The sequence below is a fragment of the Tachypleus tridentatus genome, chromosome 13 (assembly GCF_004210375.1).
Source record: "Tachypleus tridentatus isolate NWPU-2018 chromosome 13, ASM421037v1, whole genome shotgun sequence".
In the NCBI taxonomy this organism is placed as follows: Eukaryota; Metazoa; Arthropoda; class Merostomata; order Xiphosura; family Limulidae; genus Tachypleus; species Tachypleus tridentatus.
This window is the reverse complement of record NC_134837.1, coordinates 197,096,627-197,118,709: the sequence shown is the minus strand read 5'-3', so window position 1 is coordinate 197,118,709 and position 22,083 is coordinate 197,096,627. Positions and strand designations below refer to the sequence as shown.

General features: G+C 35.6%; 1 protein-coding gene across 8 annotated transcripts in view; it reads right to left on the bottom strand.

Annotated features, from left to right (window-relative positions):
* The window catches only part of LOC143236967 (high affinity 3',5'-cyclic-AMP phosphodiesterase 7A-like), a 107,007-nt gene that overhangs the window by 16,089 nt on the left and 68,835 nt on the right, over positions 1-22,083 (bottom strand). For 6 of the 8 annotated variants that reach the window (XR_013019824.1, XR_013019823.1, XM_076475708.1 and 3 more), the window contains 5 exons: positions 13,091-13,233; positions 12,483-12,642; positions 7,933-8,033; positions 2,259-2,390; positions 1,567-1,658 (listed from right to left, as the gene is read on the bottom strand). Coding sequence is in view for 6 of the 8 variants with exons in the window: in XM_076475708.1 (XP_076331823.1) it covers positions 1,567-1,658; positions 2,259-2,390; positions 7,933-8,033; positions 12,483-12,642; positions 13,091-13,233 (628 nt within the window). In the remaining 2 variants the exon portion in view is untranslated. Of the gene's footprint in view, positions 1-1,566; positions 1,659-2,258; positions 2,391-7,932; positions 8,034-10,651; positions 10,843-12,482; positions 12,643-13,090; positions 13,234-22,083 lie in introns of those variants that run through there. The other 2 variants (XM_076475710.1, XM_076475709.1) reach the window with 2 other exon arrangements.

Sequence of the window (22,083 nt, the reverse complement as noted above, 5' to 3'; positions counted from 1 at the left end):
AAAAATTTGTTGCGCATGTGAAGCATGAGTTTGCTACCTAATTAAGTATTAAAACATTAATACAAGCACAGCAAGTGAGACTGATTCTATTATATTATACCCTGTATTACTTGCTGTACTTAGATCTCTTCCTTTAATAATTGATACAGCTACTAATGTTGTTTTAGTAAAAAGTTACGCAATGATCTGTCTGTGCTCTGTCCTGCACGAAGAATCAGTCTGGGATTTTAACAATGTAAATCCATTAACTTACTATTAACCCAGAGGGAGGCGGACAATAGAGCTACTGAAGTTAGGTTTGGGTAATTAAAGAGGAAATTTATAATAACACTATAAAAAAGAATCTGAACAGTTTGCCACAGCAATGATATCACTGTAAACGTTAGCGATCAAACTAAAGGTTTTGTTGTAATGGAAACTACAACTTACACACAGAAAACTTGTGATATATCACATGAGATTTCGAATGAAAACTTTAACAGAACAAAATTTACACATAATGAAATCACAGGTAAAAGTATAATTTGAACTTGATGCATTAAAGTCGTCACATGTGAAACATGTACATCTACTTACGGCCACTTGTTTTGAATTCCAAACCATTAGTTACACTTTCATTCTGCTAACTTGAAATATTATTTAACCCTCTTTACAAAGAGAAATTCCAGCAAACCTCAGTAGAATTAATTAATTTATGCCTGTACATATTTTTAAAATAACAAAGTCTATGAGCCTATACCTATTTCTTTACTTGTTGTATAAATATTTCTAAAATACTAAAGTATCCATGGCTGTGAATAAATACACATATTTTTACTGGCTGTATAATTAATTTTAAAATACCAAAGTGTTTAATTTTGTACATATTTCCTTAGAGGCTGTATAAATAATTGCTAAATGTTAGAGTTTTTATGCCAGTACACACTTCTTTAATGACTGCATAAACAATTCTAGAATACTAAAAGTGTTTATACTTGTATACATGTCTTTACTGGTTGTATACATAGTTTTAAAATAATAAACTGTTCATGTCTGTAAATACTTTTCTACCAGGTGTATTATGTTTATACTTGTTTCTTTACCACATGTATTATGTTTGATAAATTCTCAAGGTGTATCTATTTGTACTTGTTTCTTTACCAGGTGTATTATGTTTGATAAATTACCATGGTGTATTTGTCTGTACTTGTTTCTTTACAGAGTTTATAATTAGTTCTACATAAGAAAGAATAATTTTCTTGAACCCATTTATTTACCGAGTATATAATTAGTTGTATATTGCAAGAAATATCTTCCTGTGAAATTTGTTTATTGGATATATAGGGTGTATGAAGAGGGCATAAAGGGTGCTCTTAAAAAAGATGAGAGATTAGTCCCCTCAACCACCCCAAGTGGAGCAACACTGAATATGAAATATAATATTTCTTTTTGAAATAAGATAAAAACGAGACGATTTACGGAAATAATTAAAACTTTATTAAATTCACATCACAAATGTTTTAGTGTTTTTTTCTGAAACAATGGGCTATAACCTGTTAATATGAATAAACAAAGGTTTTCTCTCACCATACATCCTTATCCATGTGATCCAGTAACTTTGATTCCCTGAGGCACGAGATAGCCATCCTCCAATGATGAGTTTCCAGTACAGAAAAATTCTGTTTAAACAATAACGATTGTTAGTCTTTAGTTTTCACAATCACATTTTGATTTCCTACAAATTCGTTTTATGGAATATGCATATTATACATTTAATTTAACTTAAGAATAACCTAACAATATAGAAGTTAACCCTTTATAACGTATCTACGTGAATTAATGAACAATAAATATATGTAGATTAGTTGGTTGACAATAAATGTAACCAACTCTGCTAAATGGCTCATGAGTGGCAAAAAATGCCGAACGCTAGCTTTACTTTCTAAAATGACACTAGGTTGTTTGGTGAGTAGAGTAAACAGTTACGAATTACTTTTATCTTGTATATAGTTAGGTGGTTGTGTGAGTGAAAACATTAGATCTACTTTAATACTGCCAGGGGATTTGGTGCGTGATACAAACAGTTGTACATCGGTTTTACCTTGTACAGTACCGCCAGGTGGCTTAGTGAGCAACACAGACAGTGATATGTTAGTTTTACCTGTAGAGTACCGCTAGGTGGCTTTTAGTGAGTGACATACACAGTTATACGTTAGTTTTACTGTATAGCACCGCCAGGTGGCTTAGTGAGTGACGCACACAACTATTCGTTAGCTTACCTTATATAACACCGCTAGGTGGTTGGAAGTAGCCAGTAGGAAAGGTTGGGTAAAACCTGGATGATCAAGGTCATGGCAAACTGCAGCTATAAGACAGGCCATAATTTCTACTGGAGTCAAATACTTTGAAATCTGAAAATATATTTGAGCACAGTACTGACTACTGTTTTTGTAAATCAGTGTGGATTATTATGACAAAACACTTGACACGAAGTTTAACAAAGGAACTGGACGTTTTATGGCTCTCAAATCTAAACTGTTCCTGATATATCAGAACAACCCATCATACCAGTGAATTAACGAACCATCGAACTAGGATGGGAAATTTTGCACTATAACCTTAACTGAACCATTATGGGCTATCGATATAAAAAAGAAAAGAAACATTCAAAGTGAATATGTTTCTTCAATGTACTCCTCTAAAGCATATTTTAAAATAAGAATTTAATAAAGACGAAACGTAGAAAGGTTAATATTGAAATAAGCAACATAAATCATACGTGTGAATATAAGGTTCTTCACGTTCAAGAAGAAAACAAAATAAGAAGTTACTAGAGTAACACCCAAGATTACCAGAGTCTCATGAAAACGTTCCTACAACCTTACAGTTCAAAGTAATTTGCACAAAATTTAAGGTGCATCAAGTGGCTACAAAAGAAACTTATAAAGTTAACCTGTTCAGTGCCGTAAACGAGATAAGTCGTCCAAGCCGATCGGTAACACAGTGCCACGGACGAGTTAATTCGTTCTCAATAATACTTAACTTCAACGCTAGATGTCAGCACCATACATGCATTTGACCTACTTACAAATTGTTTCACTTTCGATCCAAAATGGCGTCACGATAAACGTTACAAAATGAAGAAGCATTAGAATTGTATTTTGAACTTGGTTCGGAGTTGCCGTAGCAGCTGAAATACTTGGCAGTCAACAGGTTAAAGATATTTTGTTTATCAACCTACTTACATAGACACGAGCTTAATACTTAATACCATCTGAACTGTTTGTGAAGTGCAAATGTAAATTAACCATATTAATATTCTAGTCTGTACAACACAAGTTTGAGATTAACAAAATCCTACTGTACGCTGCTAGACGTAAAGAAGGAGGGGGGATTAAATATCACTTACGGGTAGAAAAATAATATAATAAGGTTTTAATATTCATACTTTGATAGTTCAGTTTCGGCCATATTAAAAATATAACTTTTGTGCAATATGTTCAGCCCAGAATGGCCCCAGATAGTTAGGATTAAGGCACTCTACTCGTAATCCGAGGGTTGCGGGAACGAATCACCGTCACACCAAACATGCTCGCCTTTTCAGCCGTGGGGGCGTTATAAATTACGGTTAATCCCATTACGCGTTGGTAAAAGAGTAGTCCAAGGTTGGCGGTGGGTAGTGATAACTAGCTGCCTTCACTCTAGTCTTTCACTGATAAATTAGGAACGGCTAGCGCGAATAGCCCTTGTATAGCTTTGCGCGAAATTCCAAAAAACAAACAATACAATATGTTCGAACCCCAATGTAAGTCAAGCGTTGATATCCGGGGTTTGTTTTTGCGTGATAAACATAGTAAATAGACCAATGTGGCTTTGCTCTAACACGAAGATTATTTAATAATAATGATAAAGCATGTAACCATGCAATTCAATGAAAGCTTGTGACCAAAATGCGGTTAATCGTACTTTATATTGGATGTTACATAAGTCCGTTATCGTTGTAACATTGCTTTTATTTAAAAGTCATGTATATATCAGTTCAGTTTAGTATGCACCTTAATTCTGCCCACCACGGGTATCCAAACCTGGTTTCTGCTATTGGAAGTCTGCACACGCATGGCTGTGCCACTGGGAGAGGGGTAGTATATACACTGCTGGCCAAAGTCTTAAAGCCAATGGATATAAAGAAAAAATATGCATTTTGCGTTGTTAGACTCAACCACTTATTTGAGTACAGCTTCGAGATATGAAAATAAGGAAAGGGAAAATAAAAATAAAAAACCTTTTTAGCATTTAATACGGAAAATATGAACACTATGAAATTAGCTGAAGACGGTCGAAACGTTGTTCGCTTTTCTACGTAAAAACTTTTCTCAACCCAAACTAGCCATTTTTATATATATATTTTTCTCTACAAGTGGGTTTTCTCGACATCACTGATTAGAATTTCAAGTGATCGGCCCAAGAAAATTTCGCTGGCGTTGAGCAGGAGGATTCGACGGGTTGTCCAGATTGAGGCCCATACGGGCGCAGAATGCAGCTCAAGAACAATAAGGCGGTATCTACGAGAGAAAGTCTTTAAAAACCGTAAACTTCTTCAAAGGTCACGCCTCCTTCCACACCACGAAACAGCTCGGTTAAACTTTACTGAGAAGCACCAAACATGGGACGTAGAAAAATGGACGAGGGTTTTGTTCTCTGATGAGAAAAAAGTTAACCTGGATGGTCCAGATGGCTTCCAACGTCACTGGCACGATAAGGATATCCGACCGGAGGCATTTTCTACACCACACAGTGGAGGAAATTCCATCATGATCTAGGGTGCTTTCTCCTTCCGTAGAACAATGGATCTTCAGGTTATACAGTGGCATCAAACAGCAGCTGGCTATATTGGGATGGTGGAGAGAGCATCTTTATTGACTGAAGACCCTCGACTGTGTGGAAATGACTGGACCTTTCAGCAGGACAAAGGACTTATTCATGGCGAATAACGTGATTCTTTTGGACCATCCAGCGTGTTCGCCCGAACTGAACCCCATTGAAAATGTTTGGGGATGAATTGAAGGGATGTCTATAGAAATGTACGTCAATTCCAAACAGTGCATGATCTTCGTGAAGCCATCTTCACCACTTGGAATAACATTCCAGCTAGTTTTCAGCAAACACTTATGTCGACTATGTCACAGCGAATGTTTGCAGTTATTCGCAATGAAGGCCGGCCGTGCAACTCACCACTGAGACCTCTTGTTGGGCATTTCCTACTCTGTTTAGGACTTCTTTTTGGTATGGTCTTAAACCTTTCACCAGCTAGTATTTAGGCTAATTTAATAGTGTTGACATTTTCCCTATTAAATGCTAAAATGTTTTTTTAATTTTATTTTCCCTTTTCTTATTTTCATCTTTCGAAGCAGTGTATATATATTATTTCATTTTGTATGTTTCTTAATCCTGCGTACCTATCGCTTGGAAGTTCATGACGATAAAATGTAGGATTAAATTGTTTCAATTTCTCACGTTATTCAGCCTACTGTGGAGCTATGTATTCAAAACAACAAAACTATTATTAACGATTACCTTCATGTCACGTATGTTATAGTAGTTAACACGCTAGCCTGCAAATTCAAAAACCCAAGATTCGCATCCCGTTGAAGAGAGAAGCCCAAAAGTTACGAGTGAATACTATTTTCCCTGCTAATCTTTCACTTAAAAATTAGAGACTAGTAGTGCAGATACTGTTGTATAGACTTCATCGTAAATATTAAAAAGAAGCGAACAAACAACACGAATGGTGCAACATAGAGAAAAATTATAATAGTTACATCTTATCGTCGTATTACTGTTTTCATTAACCGAATGCAATTATAAAAAAGCTACTTTTGTCATTTTAATTCACCATTATTTATGGCAACTACCGAGTAGTAAAATTTCCCTAAACCGGTATAATTCAGTAACAAGTGCTGAATACAACAACAGATTTGGCGTCACATTTATATCTAGGACTTCTTAGTAGAGAATAAAATAGTGAGAAAAGTTGTATTATTCGGTAGAATTAATATCGCTAATATACAGCCTTGATCCACGCGTTTCACTCATAAACATTGCCGGAACAGGTATAATAAACTACTCCGTCTTGTGCTGCCATCTTTTGACAATAGAGGATATATTTTGTTTGGAGTTTTGCTTCGTTAGTGTAAGTCTATAAAGTACATTATTCAATGATTCGTTCGTTACGAAGCCTCACAAAAAATTATACACTATATATTCTACAACTGGTGAAGCATAAATATTAATTTAATCTTTCGTTTTGTTTTGGGGTTCTGTGTAGATAATATGATAAAGAACTATCAACTATAAGGTCAGCTCGATAAAACAGAAAAAAATGACCTTTGACTGTTTTGACGAATATCACTCGGTGAACCTTTCTGTCTTTAGATATGTCACTAACGACTTCATACATAGCCCTATTTCTGTAAGTAGATATTCTAAAGTGCCTTACTAACAGTTCATGTCCAGTTAACTTAAATGATATTAACGGTGAAACGTTAGGTTTCTTCCTAATCACAAAAGAAAATGCACGTGATTTGTTCGAATTCAATATCAGTGCCTGGTTATTAGATTTAGTCGCTAATGGTAATTCCCACTGGTTTGGTCACCATGCTAACAGTTTTGTACTGACTGAGTCTAGCTGGATATTTCTAAGCTTGATGTTGTTCTAACATTCTGTAACGATTGTCACACAGTTACAATTCTGTCGTCAGGCTTACTTGTTCAGTTCAATATTAGTGCGTCCATACGTCAATAAAAACAAATCAATTTAAGTAGGATTTTACAGAACAGGATACTGACACAATATATGCAGAATTTTAAAGTACAGGAAACTAAAATCAATTTAATTAGGATTTTAAAGTACAGCTTACATTCTTTAATTTGTGTGGGATTTTAAAAGTAAAGGATACTAACAACAAATTAAGTAAGATTTTAAAGTAAAGGATACTGACATCAATTTAAGTAAGATTTTATAGTACAGGATACTGACATCAATTTAAGTAGGATTTTAAAGTACAGGATACTGACGTCAATTTAAGTGAGATTTTGTTTCTTTGTTTGTTTTGAATTTCGCGCAAAGATACTCAAGGGCTATCCGCGCTAGCCGTTCCCAATTTAGCAGTGTAAGACTAGAGGGAAGACAGCTAGTCATCACCACCTACCGCCAACTCTTGGGCTACTCTTTTACCAACGAATAGTGGGATTGACTGTCACATTATAACACCCCCACGGCTGAAAAGGCGAGCAGGTTTGGTGCGATGGGGATTCGAACCCGAGATCTTCAGATTACGAGTCGAACGCCTTAACCCAACTGGCCTTGCCAGGCCTAAGTAAGATTTTATTGTACAGGATACTGACAACAATTTAAGTAAGATTCCAAAGTACAGGATACAGAATACATGAAGTAGGATTTTAAAGTACAGGATACAGAACACATGAAGTAGGATTTTAAAGTAAAGGATACACATCAGTTCAAGTAGGATTTTGAAGTACAGGACACACATGAGTTCATGTAGGATTTTAATTTACAAGATACACATCAGTTCATGTATGATTTTAAAATAAAAGATACACATCAGTTCAAGTAGAATTTTAAAGTACAGAATACACATCAGTTTCTTTAGGATTTTAAAGTACAGGATACTGACATCAATTTAAGTAGCATTTTAAAGTAGAGGATACACATCAGTTTATGTAGGATTTTAAATTATAGGATACTGACATCAATTTAAGTAGAATTTTAAAGTACAGGATACACATCAGTTCATGTAGAATTTTAAAGTAAATGATACACATCAGTACAAGTAGGATTTTAAAGTACAGGATACTGATATCAGTTAAAGAATGTTTTAAAGTACAGGATACTGACATCAATTAAAGAAAATTTTTGATGTACAGGATACTCACAGTTTCTTCTTGGAGAAAACAATGCAATGCTTGAGTGACGTCAGCGGCATGAACGGCATTATGATAGGGATTGTCTCTATGGTAACCACTTTCTACTAGAGCTGCAGAATAATAAAGAGAAAAATATTTAAGTTTAAACTAGTGAGCTGCTTTTAAGTGAGAAATTAATAAAGATAACAGGTATTCGTCAAATATGATCTTCGGAGGGTCAGCGATAAAAGTACGCATTTACAACGTTAAAATATTGTTTATTGACATTTAAAGGGTATATGCTACCTCAAGACTTACCACTGACCTTGTGCAGAGAGGGAGGGGGCAAATGTTATAGAAAACTATTGTATAATGTACTCCAAATCGTTTAAAATCGAAAAGGGCAGTGTCTCAGAGTTAAAGGGGTCTCTGAGTTGAACTTTACAATATTTCTAAAAAATATCACTCATTCACTAGGTTATAGTTAAGGAATCAGTTTTATTAACACCACATCACTAGTTATACAAACCATAGAACATGGTGGTCCTTTAAACACAAAGTTAGGGAACACATAAATCAAAGTGACTAAGTCATTCAGGGTAAAGATAGACGCTCGGTAATGATTATGTGCTCCTGTGTCATCAAGGCAGTCTTTGAATTGGCAGACCACAAGAAAAACGTAAGTTATGACTTCATTCAGATAATGGATGACAGCAGATTTGTTCAAATCCTAACATTGTAGTTAAATTAATAGCTTTGACGTAATTGATGACGTAATAATACATGTAAGTATGATAATATTGTTCACTTTGTAAACTAATGTAAAATAAAACTATAAAGTAGATACCGATAACGTAACACTCTTGGTTAAGCGCCGACTGACGGTGTTATGTGTGTTATTCACATCTAGGGCAACACCAATCTTCTAATATCATGCACGTAGATTAGAGTGCTGATGTATATGGTGATCAAGGAGGACCCAGAAGTGTTCTATTCAAACTAGATCAGGACTAGTGACCTATCCATGACCTCGGTATAGTTTCTTGTTCAATGTGGTCCATCACAGTCGTAGCAGTACAACATTGTACCACGTCAGGCAAAAGCCTGATACAATCTGCCCTCACTAGATGGCACTAAAGAGTCCAATACCGCATGAATATATTGCAAATCCACTCTTAGAGCGTCACGTTATCTACGTCAGTTCATGTAATGATACCTGTCCACACCACAACAAATCGATGATGGACTCTGTTCATCTTTCACTCCTTGATCTATAGACATAAACCAATGGATTTGGTTGGTTTGTTTTGAATTTCGCGCAAAGCTACAAGAAGACTATCTACGTTAATTGCCCCTAATTCAGCAGTGAAAGACTAGAGGGAAGGCAGCCAGTCAGCACCACCCACCGTCAATTCTTGGGCTACTTTTTACCAAGGAACAGTAGGATTGAACGCACATTTTAACTCTCCCACGGCTGAAAGGGCGAGCATGTTTGGTGGGACGGGGATTTGAACCCGAGACTCTCGGACTGCGAGGGAAGTAGCATTTTACATGTACTACAGTTATACTACAGTTAGGGTTACATCCAAAGGTCAGATTACGTCTCACTACTTCTTGCTTGTGACTACACTGTAATATTCACATTAGTTCGTGTATATTGCACAGTAATTACTAGCAATCCCCTCACTAAATGCTGCAAATTAATGAAATAGTAGCTTACAAATTTGTTCGAGAAAGACAAGCTTGACTTCTCTGGAACACAGATTATTTAGACTATCTCTATATTTCAGCAAGGGATACTGGGTGCATTAAGTCTCTTATTCTGTGAGAAGCCTTTACAGAGCTACTTGCTTACAACAACAAAAACGAAAGTGAAACTTGTGAAGACATCTGTTTCGATTTGCTACATTTTGTAAAATACCAATAAACCTCGTAATCACGCCATCTACAATAAAACAATAGACAACTAAAGACTCACAATATCTTTATTGTAATTTGGCTTTTCTCTGCAGGTTAGAGCCTAGTATTAAGTCATCTCCTAATTTTGGGATGGTGTTTTATAGCATTGAACCATCTCCTCATTTTGGGATGGTGTTTCATAGCATTCAGCCATCGCTTCATTTTGGGATGGTGCTTTATAGTATTCAGCTATCTTCTTATTTTGGGATGGTGTTTTATAGCATTGAGCCATCTCCACATTTTGAGATGGTGTTTTATAGCATTGAACCATCTCCTCATTTTAGGATGGTGTTTTAGATCTTTCCACAAATATTAATTTGAAGTCATTGAATTATTCATTCACTGAAGTAGTTATTTTTGGTGGTGTTAACATTTTTTACATTTATTTACCTGACTTTCTCTCCAAGGTTCACATATTAAATATAATGTTACCAATTTTGGTGCTGAATTAGTACGCGCTCAGCAGACTGACAGATGGAAACATCTTCACAAATGTTATAATCCTAGCCTAATCTTAATAATCAGTCCAGGGCCTCTTCCAAAACTTAGTATATCTTCCGCTTCAGATGACAGTCGTTTCTATTTCTTGTTATGAAAATTATCCAGTCACGCATATCGTTTTTTTTTAAACTACCCTCTGGTATTCACTTAAAAAGAAAAACTAATCCAACTGCAAACTTATGATGAAGGAACTTAATGACGTAACGTTAAATATTTTCCCTAAAACGACATAATTATATAGGCCTAAGATTATCAGTTTAATGTATGATGGAATAACGTGAATAATCACTTGGAATCGGTGTCTTTAGACTTTGCTTCGCACCATTAATCTTCATCTATTAGTTTTAACTTTAACTTTGATTGTGTTCCAAAAGCCGAGGTGTCATTCCTTCATACATCGAGGCACTCTCCGCTGAAGCCTACAGGATTTATCGTTATTTGTTTTAATGTTAACTTCCCATGAATTTCCACATGAAACATCATGATTTTGTTTTTTACTCACGAAAGCCAGGCGGTGAGTCACCAAGAACTTACATCCTTCTCACTATTCCCCATCACAGCCGTATCTGAAACAGAATGGAAGGATCAATCTGTAATCGAACGAATCTCTGTGTTTGTGTGCGCGTGAGAACCAAGTGTCATAGAAGACTTATTCTTGCTCATTAGCAAAATATTTGAACAGTGAGAACCAAGTGTCATAGAAGACTTACAAGTTCGCATGATTCTTGCTCATTAGCAAAATATTTGAACAGTGAGAACTTTTTACATGTAGTTAGTTATGCCACATGCATATTGTGTTACAACACACGGCTGACACATGAACAACGTACAAAAATTCCACTTCATCGTTTTATTTACGTGTGTCCGACACCAAGGGTTACCACACTTTTTCTATTAACAAAGACAGCCCTGTGATCATTGTATTTGTCTCTTCTTCTCAGCCAGTGGGCAGTTAAAACCTTACATTAAAAAAACCACTTAACTATTTTATAAAACTGGGCATTAAGGAAACTTCTAAGTCCTACAAAGATTTATTACGAATATCTATAATTTTGTATTCTACGAACCCTGCAAACCCCACCTAGTGCCAGTATTTGTGACCTAAAGCAATACACTAGTTATCCCTCATTAAAAGAAAAAAATCTCTATCTATTTACTTCTCAGGTCTGTTTCTGAATTGACGAGGGAAAACATCCTCGATCTGCTGTTCTTAGAACCTTAACCTTACCATCTGAGTGTTTTCGTGACTTTACTGAGGTCTGGCATGAGATACTCATCGAACAGGCTCACCCTTTCACCCATAGAAGCGGTATAATATGGCGCTCAATCCCACTTTTCGTTCTTAAAGAGCAGCCCCTATTTGCTAGCTAGTTACTAAGAAATGTGGATCGAGATAATAACGTTAAAATAAAAAGGTTTAATAACATAGGCTTAGAAAATTCTAAAGGTATGACTCCAAGTTGTGTACTAAATTCAAGGGTATATTATGAATATTATTTTCGGAGAAGATAATTAAGAAGAATGATAGAGTGAGCCAGTGCTTCTTCATTTCTCCGACGAGCTTGTATAAGACGTTTTTTTCTTTTCATAATGTATTGCAATTATCGTCGTTTTTAAACCTGACCAACAACGAATGCTAAGTCTTGTGAAACCATTAAGTAAGAGATAAAATTGTTTGTTTTTAAATATCTCACGAAGTTACATGAGGGCTATCTGCGCCAGCCGTCCCCAGTTTTGTAGTATAAGACTAGAGGGAAGGCAGCTAGTCATCACCACCCACCGCCATCTCTTTGACTATTTACCAACGAATAACGCCTCCACAGCTGAACGGGCGAGCATATCATGGAGAATTGAACCTGCGACCCTCATATTACGTGTCGAGTGCCTTAACCACCTGGCCACACTGGACCAAGAGATAAAATAATTTGTTACTTTTTACGTGTATTGAATCGGTTTCACCAAATAATGTAAAATAATACGAATGACGTTACAACAGTAATTTTCTCACAGCTTTTAAGGTTCAGCATAAAATTGCTTCTAAATAAAATGAGAGGGCTGAAATTGAAATTAAAGAATAGTACCAATGAATATGAAAACAGGGAAATGCAAAATTCACTTACTGAAACAATGAAGGATTTTCAACGCATCCAGATGAAACGTTTTAGTAAAACCATAGTGATGAAACAGATGAAGTAACAGAACAGACAAGGAGCGCCCCCCAGTGGCCACATCTAGCGAAAAGGCGTTGAAGTTCCATTTCCAACAAGAAGAAAGTAGATACTAAAAATAAACAAATAAACTAAAGATTACTACTTATAGAGGACATCAGAGGCTGCTTAAAATCAAAGAGATTTTAATGTTTAACAACATCATGAAAACGTATTTGAAAAAACCTCACGAACCCAGCGCCAACTCTTGGACTATTTTTTTACCAACGAAAAGTGGGATTAACTGTAACACTACAACGCCCCCACGGCTGAAAGAGCGAGCATATTTGGCGTGGCTGAAACTCGAACCCGCGACCCTCGGATTACGAGTCGAGTACCTTAACCACCTGGCCATGCCAGGCCGGAATAGCAGTAAGTCTACGCACTTTCAACGCTAAAATCTAGGGTTTCTATTCCCTGCGGTGGACACAGCAGATAGCCCACTGCGACTTTGGTTTAAAACAAAGAAAGCATGTGATGTCAATGAAAGAAACGAGAAAACAAGGTACTGACAACCGCACCTGAATAACTCCGTCGTATGAGTCGTCCAGTATATGAAGTTGTTGAACTTCGGGTTTTGTTACAGGAAAACGAACTCGATGTCTCTGGAGTGTCAGAAACGGTTTTGCTGCTAAAGGGCGCTCATTCCCACTTGCATTCAAAGCTGAAATAATACAAAATGATTGGCTGAAAAACCTAACACAAACTTTGTTCAAACATAATTACCTTTACATCGGCATAACTTTAAAGCTTAATTTATAGCCGAACAAGGTGAATCGATAATTGCTGCATGTTGACTAAAATCACTATTAGTACCTAACACAGTGGTACCAACACAACTATTACAACTTACATGATTTGTAAAAAAAACGTGTGAGCCAACAACAGAATCTACACAAAGATCGTATAGGAATACAATACTTTTTGTCCTGTTTTTTTTGCAATACATTCTTATAACTAGAAATGTTATATAAGCCGAACCATCTGTTGTCCAAATCATTACCCTCTGGAACAGTGGTAAGTCTTTGTACTTACAATGTTAAAACCAGGGGTACGATTCCCTTCGGAGGACACAGCAGACAGCCCAATGTGGCTTTGCTATAAGAGAAACACACTTTTGTCCAAATCTTATAACTACAACTCTGACAAGGTAATTTTTAAATGTTAGCATATGTCTTTCATTTGTAAAAACAGCGTTCCAACACGAGAGATTACTCTGTTACGTTTGGGCGTATTCTGACAAAACAATCTGTTTGATGTTGTTGTTTGTTTGTTTTGGTTTTTTTGTATATCGCGCAAAGCTACACGAGGGCTGTCTGCGCTAGTCGTCCCTGTTTTAGCAGTTTAAGGCTAGAAAGAAGGCAGCTAGCCATCACCACCAACCGCCAATTCTTGGAATACTCTTTTACCAACGAACAGTGGGAATAACCGTCACATTATAATGAAAGGGCTATCACGTGTGGTGAGACAGGAATTCAAACCCACGACTCTCAGCTTATCAGTCGAGCGCCCTAACCACCTAGCCACGCCGGGTCCAAAAGAAACAATGTTTAAGTAATGTTATCATGGGTGTAAGGTACGTTTTCCTTCTCAAAAGAATTAACTAAGCATGCCAAAAATTACAAGCTTTCAAAGAAACCGATATAATCTACGAACTTCCGTCAATGAAAAATGTTGTATAGTGCACATCATATCTACATGGTACTTCAACAGAACAAGAATAATTCATTATTAAAGAAGTGCCAATATTCTAAATGAAATACTTTGGTTTGGTTTGATTTCGCACAAAGCTACACGAGGGCTATCTGCGCTCGCCGTCCCTAATTTTGCAGTGTAAGACGAGAGGGAAGGAAGCTAGTCATCATCACCTACCGCCAACTCTTGGGCTACTCTTTTACTAACAAATAGTCGGATTGACCGTCATATTATAATGTCCCCACGGCTGAAAGGGCGAGCATGTTTGGTGCGATGGGAATTCGAACTCGCGACCCTCTGATTACAAGTCGAATGCGTTAACCACCTGGACATGCCGGGCCAAATGTAATACTCTAGCACTCTTTATCCAACACAGAAAAACTTAAAAGCACTGTATCGTTTGTGTTCACTACATATTGTAAAATATATTTGAATCGGTACTTTCACCTTGGTTGACACCTTTAGTCCAGTTCAGAGACCACAATAGTTCAGGCACAGCAAATCTATAACATTGAACTAACCACTAGAGGGAATTAAGGTAGCACTCGCCATCACAAGGGATATGCCTCGCTTCGAACCGAATAACGTGATTGACTGTTACTCTTATAATGCACCCACGGATGAAAATACGGATCGTGTTCAGCAGCTTAAATAATGAACTTTTCCGATACGAAGCCCGGCACACTAGCCATTAGGCTACGGTCAGCCCATTCTTAAATTCAAAAGAAACAAAGCAATATAAATATGGTTCTACGAGTTGTTCTTATTCTATTAGAATATTAAATCTGTATAATAAAACGTTGTTAGGATAAACTAGAGGACATCTTTACTTATAATGGTGCGTAAACGTTTAATTCGTAATTCAATAGTCTATTAATAAAAAAGAATGTATTCGTAATAAGTAACCTTAACATATTTTACAGTCTTGACAACAAAACAATATTTAAGTCCAAGAGCTGACACTCCAATAATATCATTAGAGCCCTGCAAAGGACAAATCCATTTCCTCATGGTCTATTCAGGAGATATATAATGACATGGTCAAAGCAATTCTTACTCCCACCTACAGAACTTTATATATATATATCTTCCTTTATCTATGTCACTGCTTTATACCACACCACCTGTGTTGAGGCGGCAATCACCTCTGTAATAATTTAACTAGTTTTACCCCAAGTTACAGTTACCCCAAGTACAGTTACAATAGCATCACATAATTAACAAACATAATTTCAGTTTCCCTCGCATAATAACTTATTTCAACTTATGTCACACAAGAATGTCAATATCAGTTTGGCTTTTTAAGACACTCATGAACCATCGAGTTTACACATCGTCCTACAAAAAGAACAGAAAAAAATATACAAAAATTGAATAAACATAAAAGAATATGGAATGTCTTTTGTGAAATATTTACATACAGAATATTATGAATCTCTGGAGAATTAACGATCAAAGCTGTAAAGTGATGTGCCTGAATATATTTTAATCGCAAGATTGATTTTATTAATAACACTTCTCTAATTGTTCTTTTAGTGTTGTATTTTAGTATTGTGACGTTCTGTTCAGAAAAACTGTTTGTTTTTACTTATATGCTCATGAATTAGGAAAGAGTTTTTTTGGTGTTCGTTTGCCCTAATCTTCAAGTTATTTCCTGATTCACCTATGTAAAAGGCTGGACAACTGTTATATTGTATTTTTTAAAAATTGTTTCCTGGTGATAAATTCATCATATACTTTTTTTTAACATGTGTTTAATTTTCATTCCAGAAGTGAAAATGAATCCAGTTGTTACGTTCACGTAGTCTTTTTTCAAGTTTCTGATAGAAGTAAGCTAATATTTTCTGTGGATGAGATATAACAAGTAATTATGCTTGTTTTCTGGAGTTTTTTTTTTTTTTAGTTTGTGTGTCTCTTAAGTGATTCTTGTCTCTGCTTTTTTAATTTATTAATAGTTTCTGAAACGATTTTAATATGGAACTGGTTAACATTAGTAAAACAGTGAGTTAAGTGTACAACTTCATCGATGGTTTCTGTGGTGCGTATAGCATATGCTAAATTTAGGAAACTTTTTTTAGGACGTCAAACTCCTGGTGGATTACATACAGTGACGTATCCAGTGGGCAAGTCTTAACATTGATATTTGCACATAATTTCAATTTATGTTTATCATATTTAAACTTTATTATTTCCTGATGAAAAGTCTAAAAAATAACTAAAGGGGAAGGCCATGATTACATTACACTCCCCCAGTTTATATTATTTTCTACTGTATATGTTTATCCTGTGAATTTTAGTGGTGAAACCTGGGAACATTCATGTGATGTTTAAAACATTTATCGTATACTTGTTTTCCTTTTCCACTGTGAATCGAAGGCAAGCCCGTGTGCTGAAGTAAATACGAATCTTAGTATTGAATTCAAATGAATGTGGCTCATTGTAACAGTTCGATCAGGTGTTCCCGTTTTATGTTCATTCTCTTTCTGAACCCTTGTGAAGAAATTTCCGCAGTAAATTGTATTGCTTCATGACAAGTGGTTTAAGAAAACAGGTTTATGACATCAGAGTTAGGCCTGGCATGGCCAGGTGGTTAAGGCACTCGACTTGTAATCCGAGGATCATGGATTTGAATCCCCCGTCGCACCAGACGTGATCGCCCTTACAGCCATGGAGGTGTTATAATGTGACGGTCAATCCCACTATTCGTTGGTAAAAGAGTAGCCCAAGAGTTGGCGGTGGGTAGTGATGACTAGCTGCCTTCTCTCTAGTCTTATACTACTAAATTATGAACGGCTACTGAATATAGCCCTCGTGTAGCTTTGCGCAAAATTAAAAAACAAACAAACATCAGAGCTGAACATAATGACGTTACTGTCTCAACTGTGTTAGTATTGTAGAAGGTGGGGAGTGTTTTTTACTTGGGTAATTAATTTGTAAACATAAGTCTCAAAAATTCAGTTAAAGTGATTATCAAAGTTGTAGTTTAAAGAGTTATTAGAAGACAATTTGGGGTAAGGTTTATGGACTTTTAGTAGACTGTAGAATTTAAATATTCTTCGTTGGTTTGTATGCAAAATAATTATATCGTTCAAAAGTAATCGTTTTTAAATAATATTTTGAGTAATTTTTGTTGAATGTTGAATTAATGTCAGTATTTGACTAAATAATCTTATAGGTACCATTCAATATATTTACGATTAAAGAATCATACTGTTTGGTTGGTAAAATCACGATAGTGTTTGTGATTTCTTTAAGCAAAGCCACATTGGCCTATCTGTTGAGTCCACCGAAGGGAATCGAACCCCTGGTTTTAGCGTTGTAAATCCGTAGACTTACAGCTGTACCAGCGGGGAACAAAATCACGATAGAGTTCCTTTTATCAGCAAATTAGATAACAATGTTTTCGTTGTTCCTAATAAGTTTTAGGCCTTTTCTACCTGCTGATGTCAAATGTTGTTTCATAAGCTACACAAAGGGTTATCTGTGCTCTGTACAACACGGGTATTAAAACCCGGGTAAGTCCGCATACATACCGCTGTACCACTGGGGGGCCTTTTGTTTTGTATTTTGGAATTTTTCCCACTAAATTAATCTACTGGACATGTTTTTGATTTTGCAAGGAAATTATCCATTTATTAATTTGTTCTTGTTTTTGGGACTTTGAATATTTCCGGTGTTTTTTTTTATTGTCCTAAGACGAATTAGACGTGGATTCTTCTTGTGATCTCTGATTTGGGATTAGTTGTTGTTGACTGGAATTGCGATTTGAGTTTGTTATTACTTTCCTGCTGGCTAATTTTTAAATCAAACACTGAGGAGTCACTGTGTGATTAATACCTTCATTTAGGGCTGCGGTTTGAGATTCACTGAGCTGAAAGCTCAGGCCCGGCATGGCTAGGTGGGTTAAGGCGTTCAACTCGTAATCCGAGGGTCACGGGTTCGAATCCCCGTCGCACCAAACATGCTCGCCCTTTAAGCCGTGGGGGTTTTATAATGTGACAGTCAATCCCACTATTCGTTGGTAAAAGAGTAGTCCAAGAGTTGGCGGTGAGTGGTGATGACTAGCTACCTTCTCTCTAGTCTTACACTGCTAAATTAGGGACGGCTAGCGCAGATAGCCCTCGTGTAGCTTTGCGCGAAATTAAAAAACACACACACAAAAATCACGCTAAAAGCTCGCGATGTTGATTATATTTTTCTTTACAGTGTCTGGTTCTGTTTGTGTGTTGTTTTTTTTTATTGTGTCTAAATTTCATTTGATAGCGAAGCCTTTAAAATAGATGTTTTTTTCTGTATTAGTGTTAAAAGTACGTTGTAATCTTCAGGGGTAGTTAGTTACACGTACGAGATTCCTACGTATATTAACGTCATTTCTGCGTAGAAACATTAGTTATCTGACGGTTTTTTCCCTTTATAGTTTGTTTAAAAAAAATTTTTTTTCTTGTAGAATACTTTTGAGTTTTATGTTCAGCTGAAGATATAGTTTTATTTTTAGGATAGTTGGTGTCAACTTTTCTTTTTTGCAAGTTTTTATAAAGGTTAGACTTAAAACTACATTCTTCAGTTTCAGTTGGGTATTTTTTGCAATAAAATGTTTTCTTCCCAACCTTGTTATAATATAGACGAATTCTTTCAGTGAGGCTTATGTTGTTTAGATGTTAAAACATTAGTCTTAGGTAGATTTTGTAGGGTTTGTGATACTTGTTAAAACGAACAAGAAGAATTTCTTAAACATATAAACAACTTGCATAAACACATACATTTCACAGTGGAAAATGATAAACTCACAGCCGATAACCTAAATATTTCTTTCTGTAGCGAGTTTCATAAAGGTTTTTCTCGTCTGCCTAAGATACTTAAAACGGTCTTTTCCAAGTAAATTTCAAATATAAAGCACGTGAATAACAGTACGTTGGATTACGTAACATAAACGTAAAATAATATTGTGGCTCACAATTTATATTCGCTAGTGATAAGACGATGTCTCATAAATGACTTACAAAAAAGTTATTATATAACTATTGTTTCAACCGTAATTTGTATTATAATCCAACAGCCTGAGAAGTTGTGGTATGGAAAGGTAGACAAGAGAAAAATTTCACTGAATATGCTATCCTATAAAAATTAAAAAAATAAAACTCATATTACGGTTAAATGTCATGTTCTACTAGCTAAGATGTTCTTTATATTAAGCCTTGTTTGATAATCTAAACATTATTTCAACCAAGACTTTGTACAATGTAATGCAGTAAGCCTAACGAACTCCAGAATTTGGAAAAAGATCGTGCCAACAGAGATATGTGATGCACGAGGTTACGAGATACGAGATAAAATTTTATTACTCTTATCATGCAAGTAAATAATAAATAATGCGATTTAAATCACTATCATATATCGCATGATATCAATTCACACATATATTAGGCTTACATTTCATGCTGTAACACTTATTGCATTTTAAAACGTATGCTAAACATGTAGACTTTTTGTAAGATTACATGTATACACATATTTTTAAGTTCAGAGGGCGTCACAAAATAGTATAAAATTAATAAATTAAATTAAAATGCAATTACTAAAGCAGAATCCATTCGTAATATATATTTGCGCACACCAACACATACGTGTATAAATAACACGGTAGCATCTTTCTACTTTCAATCTCTATTTTTAATTTCATTAAACGAAGCCTACAAAATATACTGATATAACTTTGCTTGCGAAAGTGTAAAGTTGAAAATTAAGGTATAAACAGTTATTTTATTTCTCATATTTACATATATACCCTTCTCAGTTGTTTCGTGATCTATGTGTAACAGTTTATTATTAACTATAACATTAATTATGCGTTATAAAAATATATTTTTGTATAGATATAACGTTATTTATATCATCACCGTTCATAACGTTTGTAACTTTTTGTAACTATGAACCACAACAGTTCTATGGTACAAATTCTGCTGACATCAGCAATAACTTTCTATTGAATATTCACCATAAAAGTATTGAAGATGGATATAGTCTTATTGTATAAAAAAGAATGAACAAAATGTTCTCATGTATGAGGAATCTGCCCTGATTCCATCCGTATGTTATAGATTTTTTAAACACTTCACTTGTACAGCTTCCCAAGGTATTCCTTTTCTCAGTCCAATGATTTTCATTCTGTTACAGTCGCACAAAATCAATTCGCTGTCGAGTTCGCCTAATTTGTTTGATGAAACCCTGGTGGGTGAACAAGAAAAGTGACGGTAGACAAACTAGAACCCTGATCTTATCTAAGGAAGTCATCTCCACATCTTCATATACTCAGTTCAATAAGCACAGAAGGTAACACTTCAGGATAAAATAAGCCGAAATAAGATAAACTCAGTAAAAACAGAACTTTTGATTAGAAAGTCTGCTCGCTTGTATTCTGAAAACGTATCGATTGTCCTCATACAAACTTTATAAACGTAAGTCTTTAGTAGTTGTTGGTTTTTGTTTGTTTTTAGCGTTAGTTTATCTAATACTTCAAAATAAATATAATAGAAAAATATGTTATTTTTATGTAATGCGTTTTGCGAACTTCATTTGATTCTTTTACTGTTTGTTTGGTTTATTTTGAATTTCGAGCAAATCTACACGAGGGTTATCTGCGCTAGCCATCCCTCATTTAGCAGTGTAAGACTAGATGGAAAGCAGCTAGTCATTACCACCCATCGCCAACTCTTGGGCTACTTCTTTACAAAGGAATAGTGGGATTGATCATCACATTATAACGCTCCCACAACAGAAAGGGCGAGCATGTTTGGTGTGACGGGATTTGAATCCGCGACACTCAGATTACGAGTCGAGAGCCTTAAGTACCTGGTCATGCCGGGCCCTGTTTCGTTTTGTTTTTGTAACCATAAAGAGAGTAAAGTAAGATAAATTACATTTTTGGAAATCATAAAAATATTAAAATTTGAAAAACAAACAAACACGAGAACAAATCGACTCTAAAATAATATTGCTTATTAAATTGACAATTCAGAGTAAAAATTAAACCTACAGATTTATGTTTCTATCAGTTATGTATCAAGATTTATTTGATTCCAAAGTTAGACTACGATAAAGGTTATTGCATTGCCACTCGTTGTTTTAAGATTACTTAAACAGTTATAACGGGGATAACACATAATAGTTTAAAAAATGCAGTGAACCCTTATTTAATAAAAAGCCCATTATATGACACAACGTTGCACATTGATTTCAACAGCCCAGGATGGCCAGGTGGGTTAAGGCACTTGAGTCGTAATCTGAGGGTCGCGGGTTCGAACCTCAATCCCACCAAATATGCTCGCCCATTCAGCCGTGGGTGCGTTATAATGTGATGGCCAATCCCCCTATTCGTTGGTAAAAGAGTAGTCCAAGAGTTGGCGGTGGGTGGTGATGACTAGCTCCCTTCCCTCTAGTCTTACACTGCTAAATTAGGGACGGCTAGCGGAGATAGACCTCGTGTAGCTTTGCGCAAAATTCAAACAATTCAACGACTGTATTATCATTATTAATAATGCTGTCCCTGTGTACCTTTTGAAATGTTGTGGGATAGTTTAGAACTCTGAGCAAAACTTCCCCAAATTAGTTAGTTTCTATCTATTTGTTAAATATGCTGGTCATAAAAGTACTTTCCAAAGCTGGAGAATTTTATTATATCAACCTCGTTTTTCTAAAGATTATGTCAGTATATCTGTTAATAAGATTTACACAAAGGAAACACACAAATTAACCTCACAAGACGATTTTATGTTACATTTACAAAGACGCCATCAGTAGAAAAACAAATTAACCTCACAAG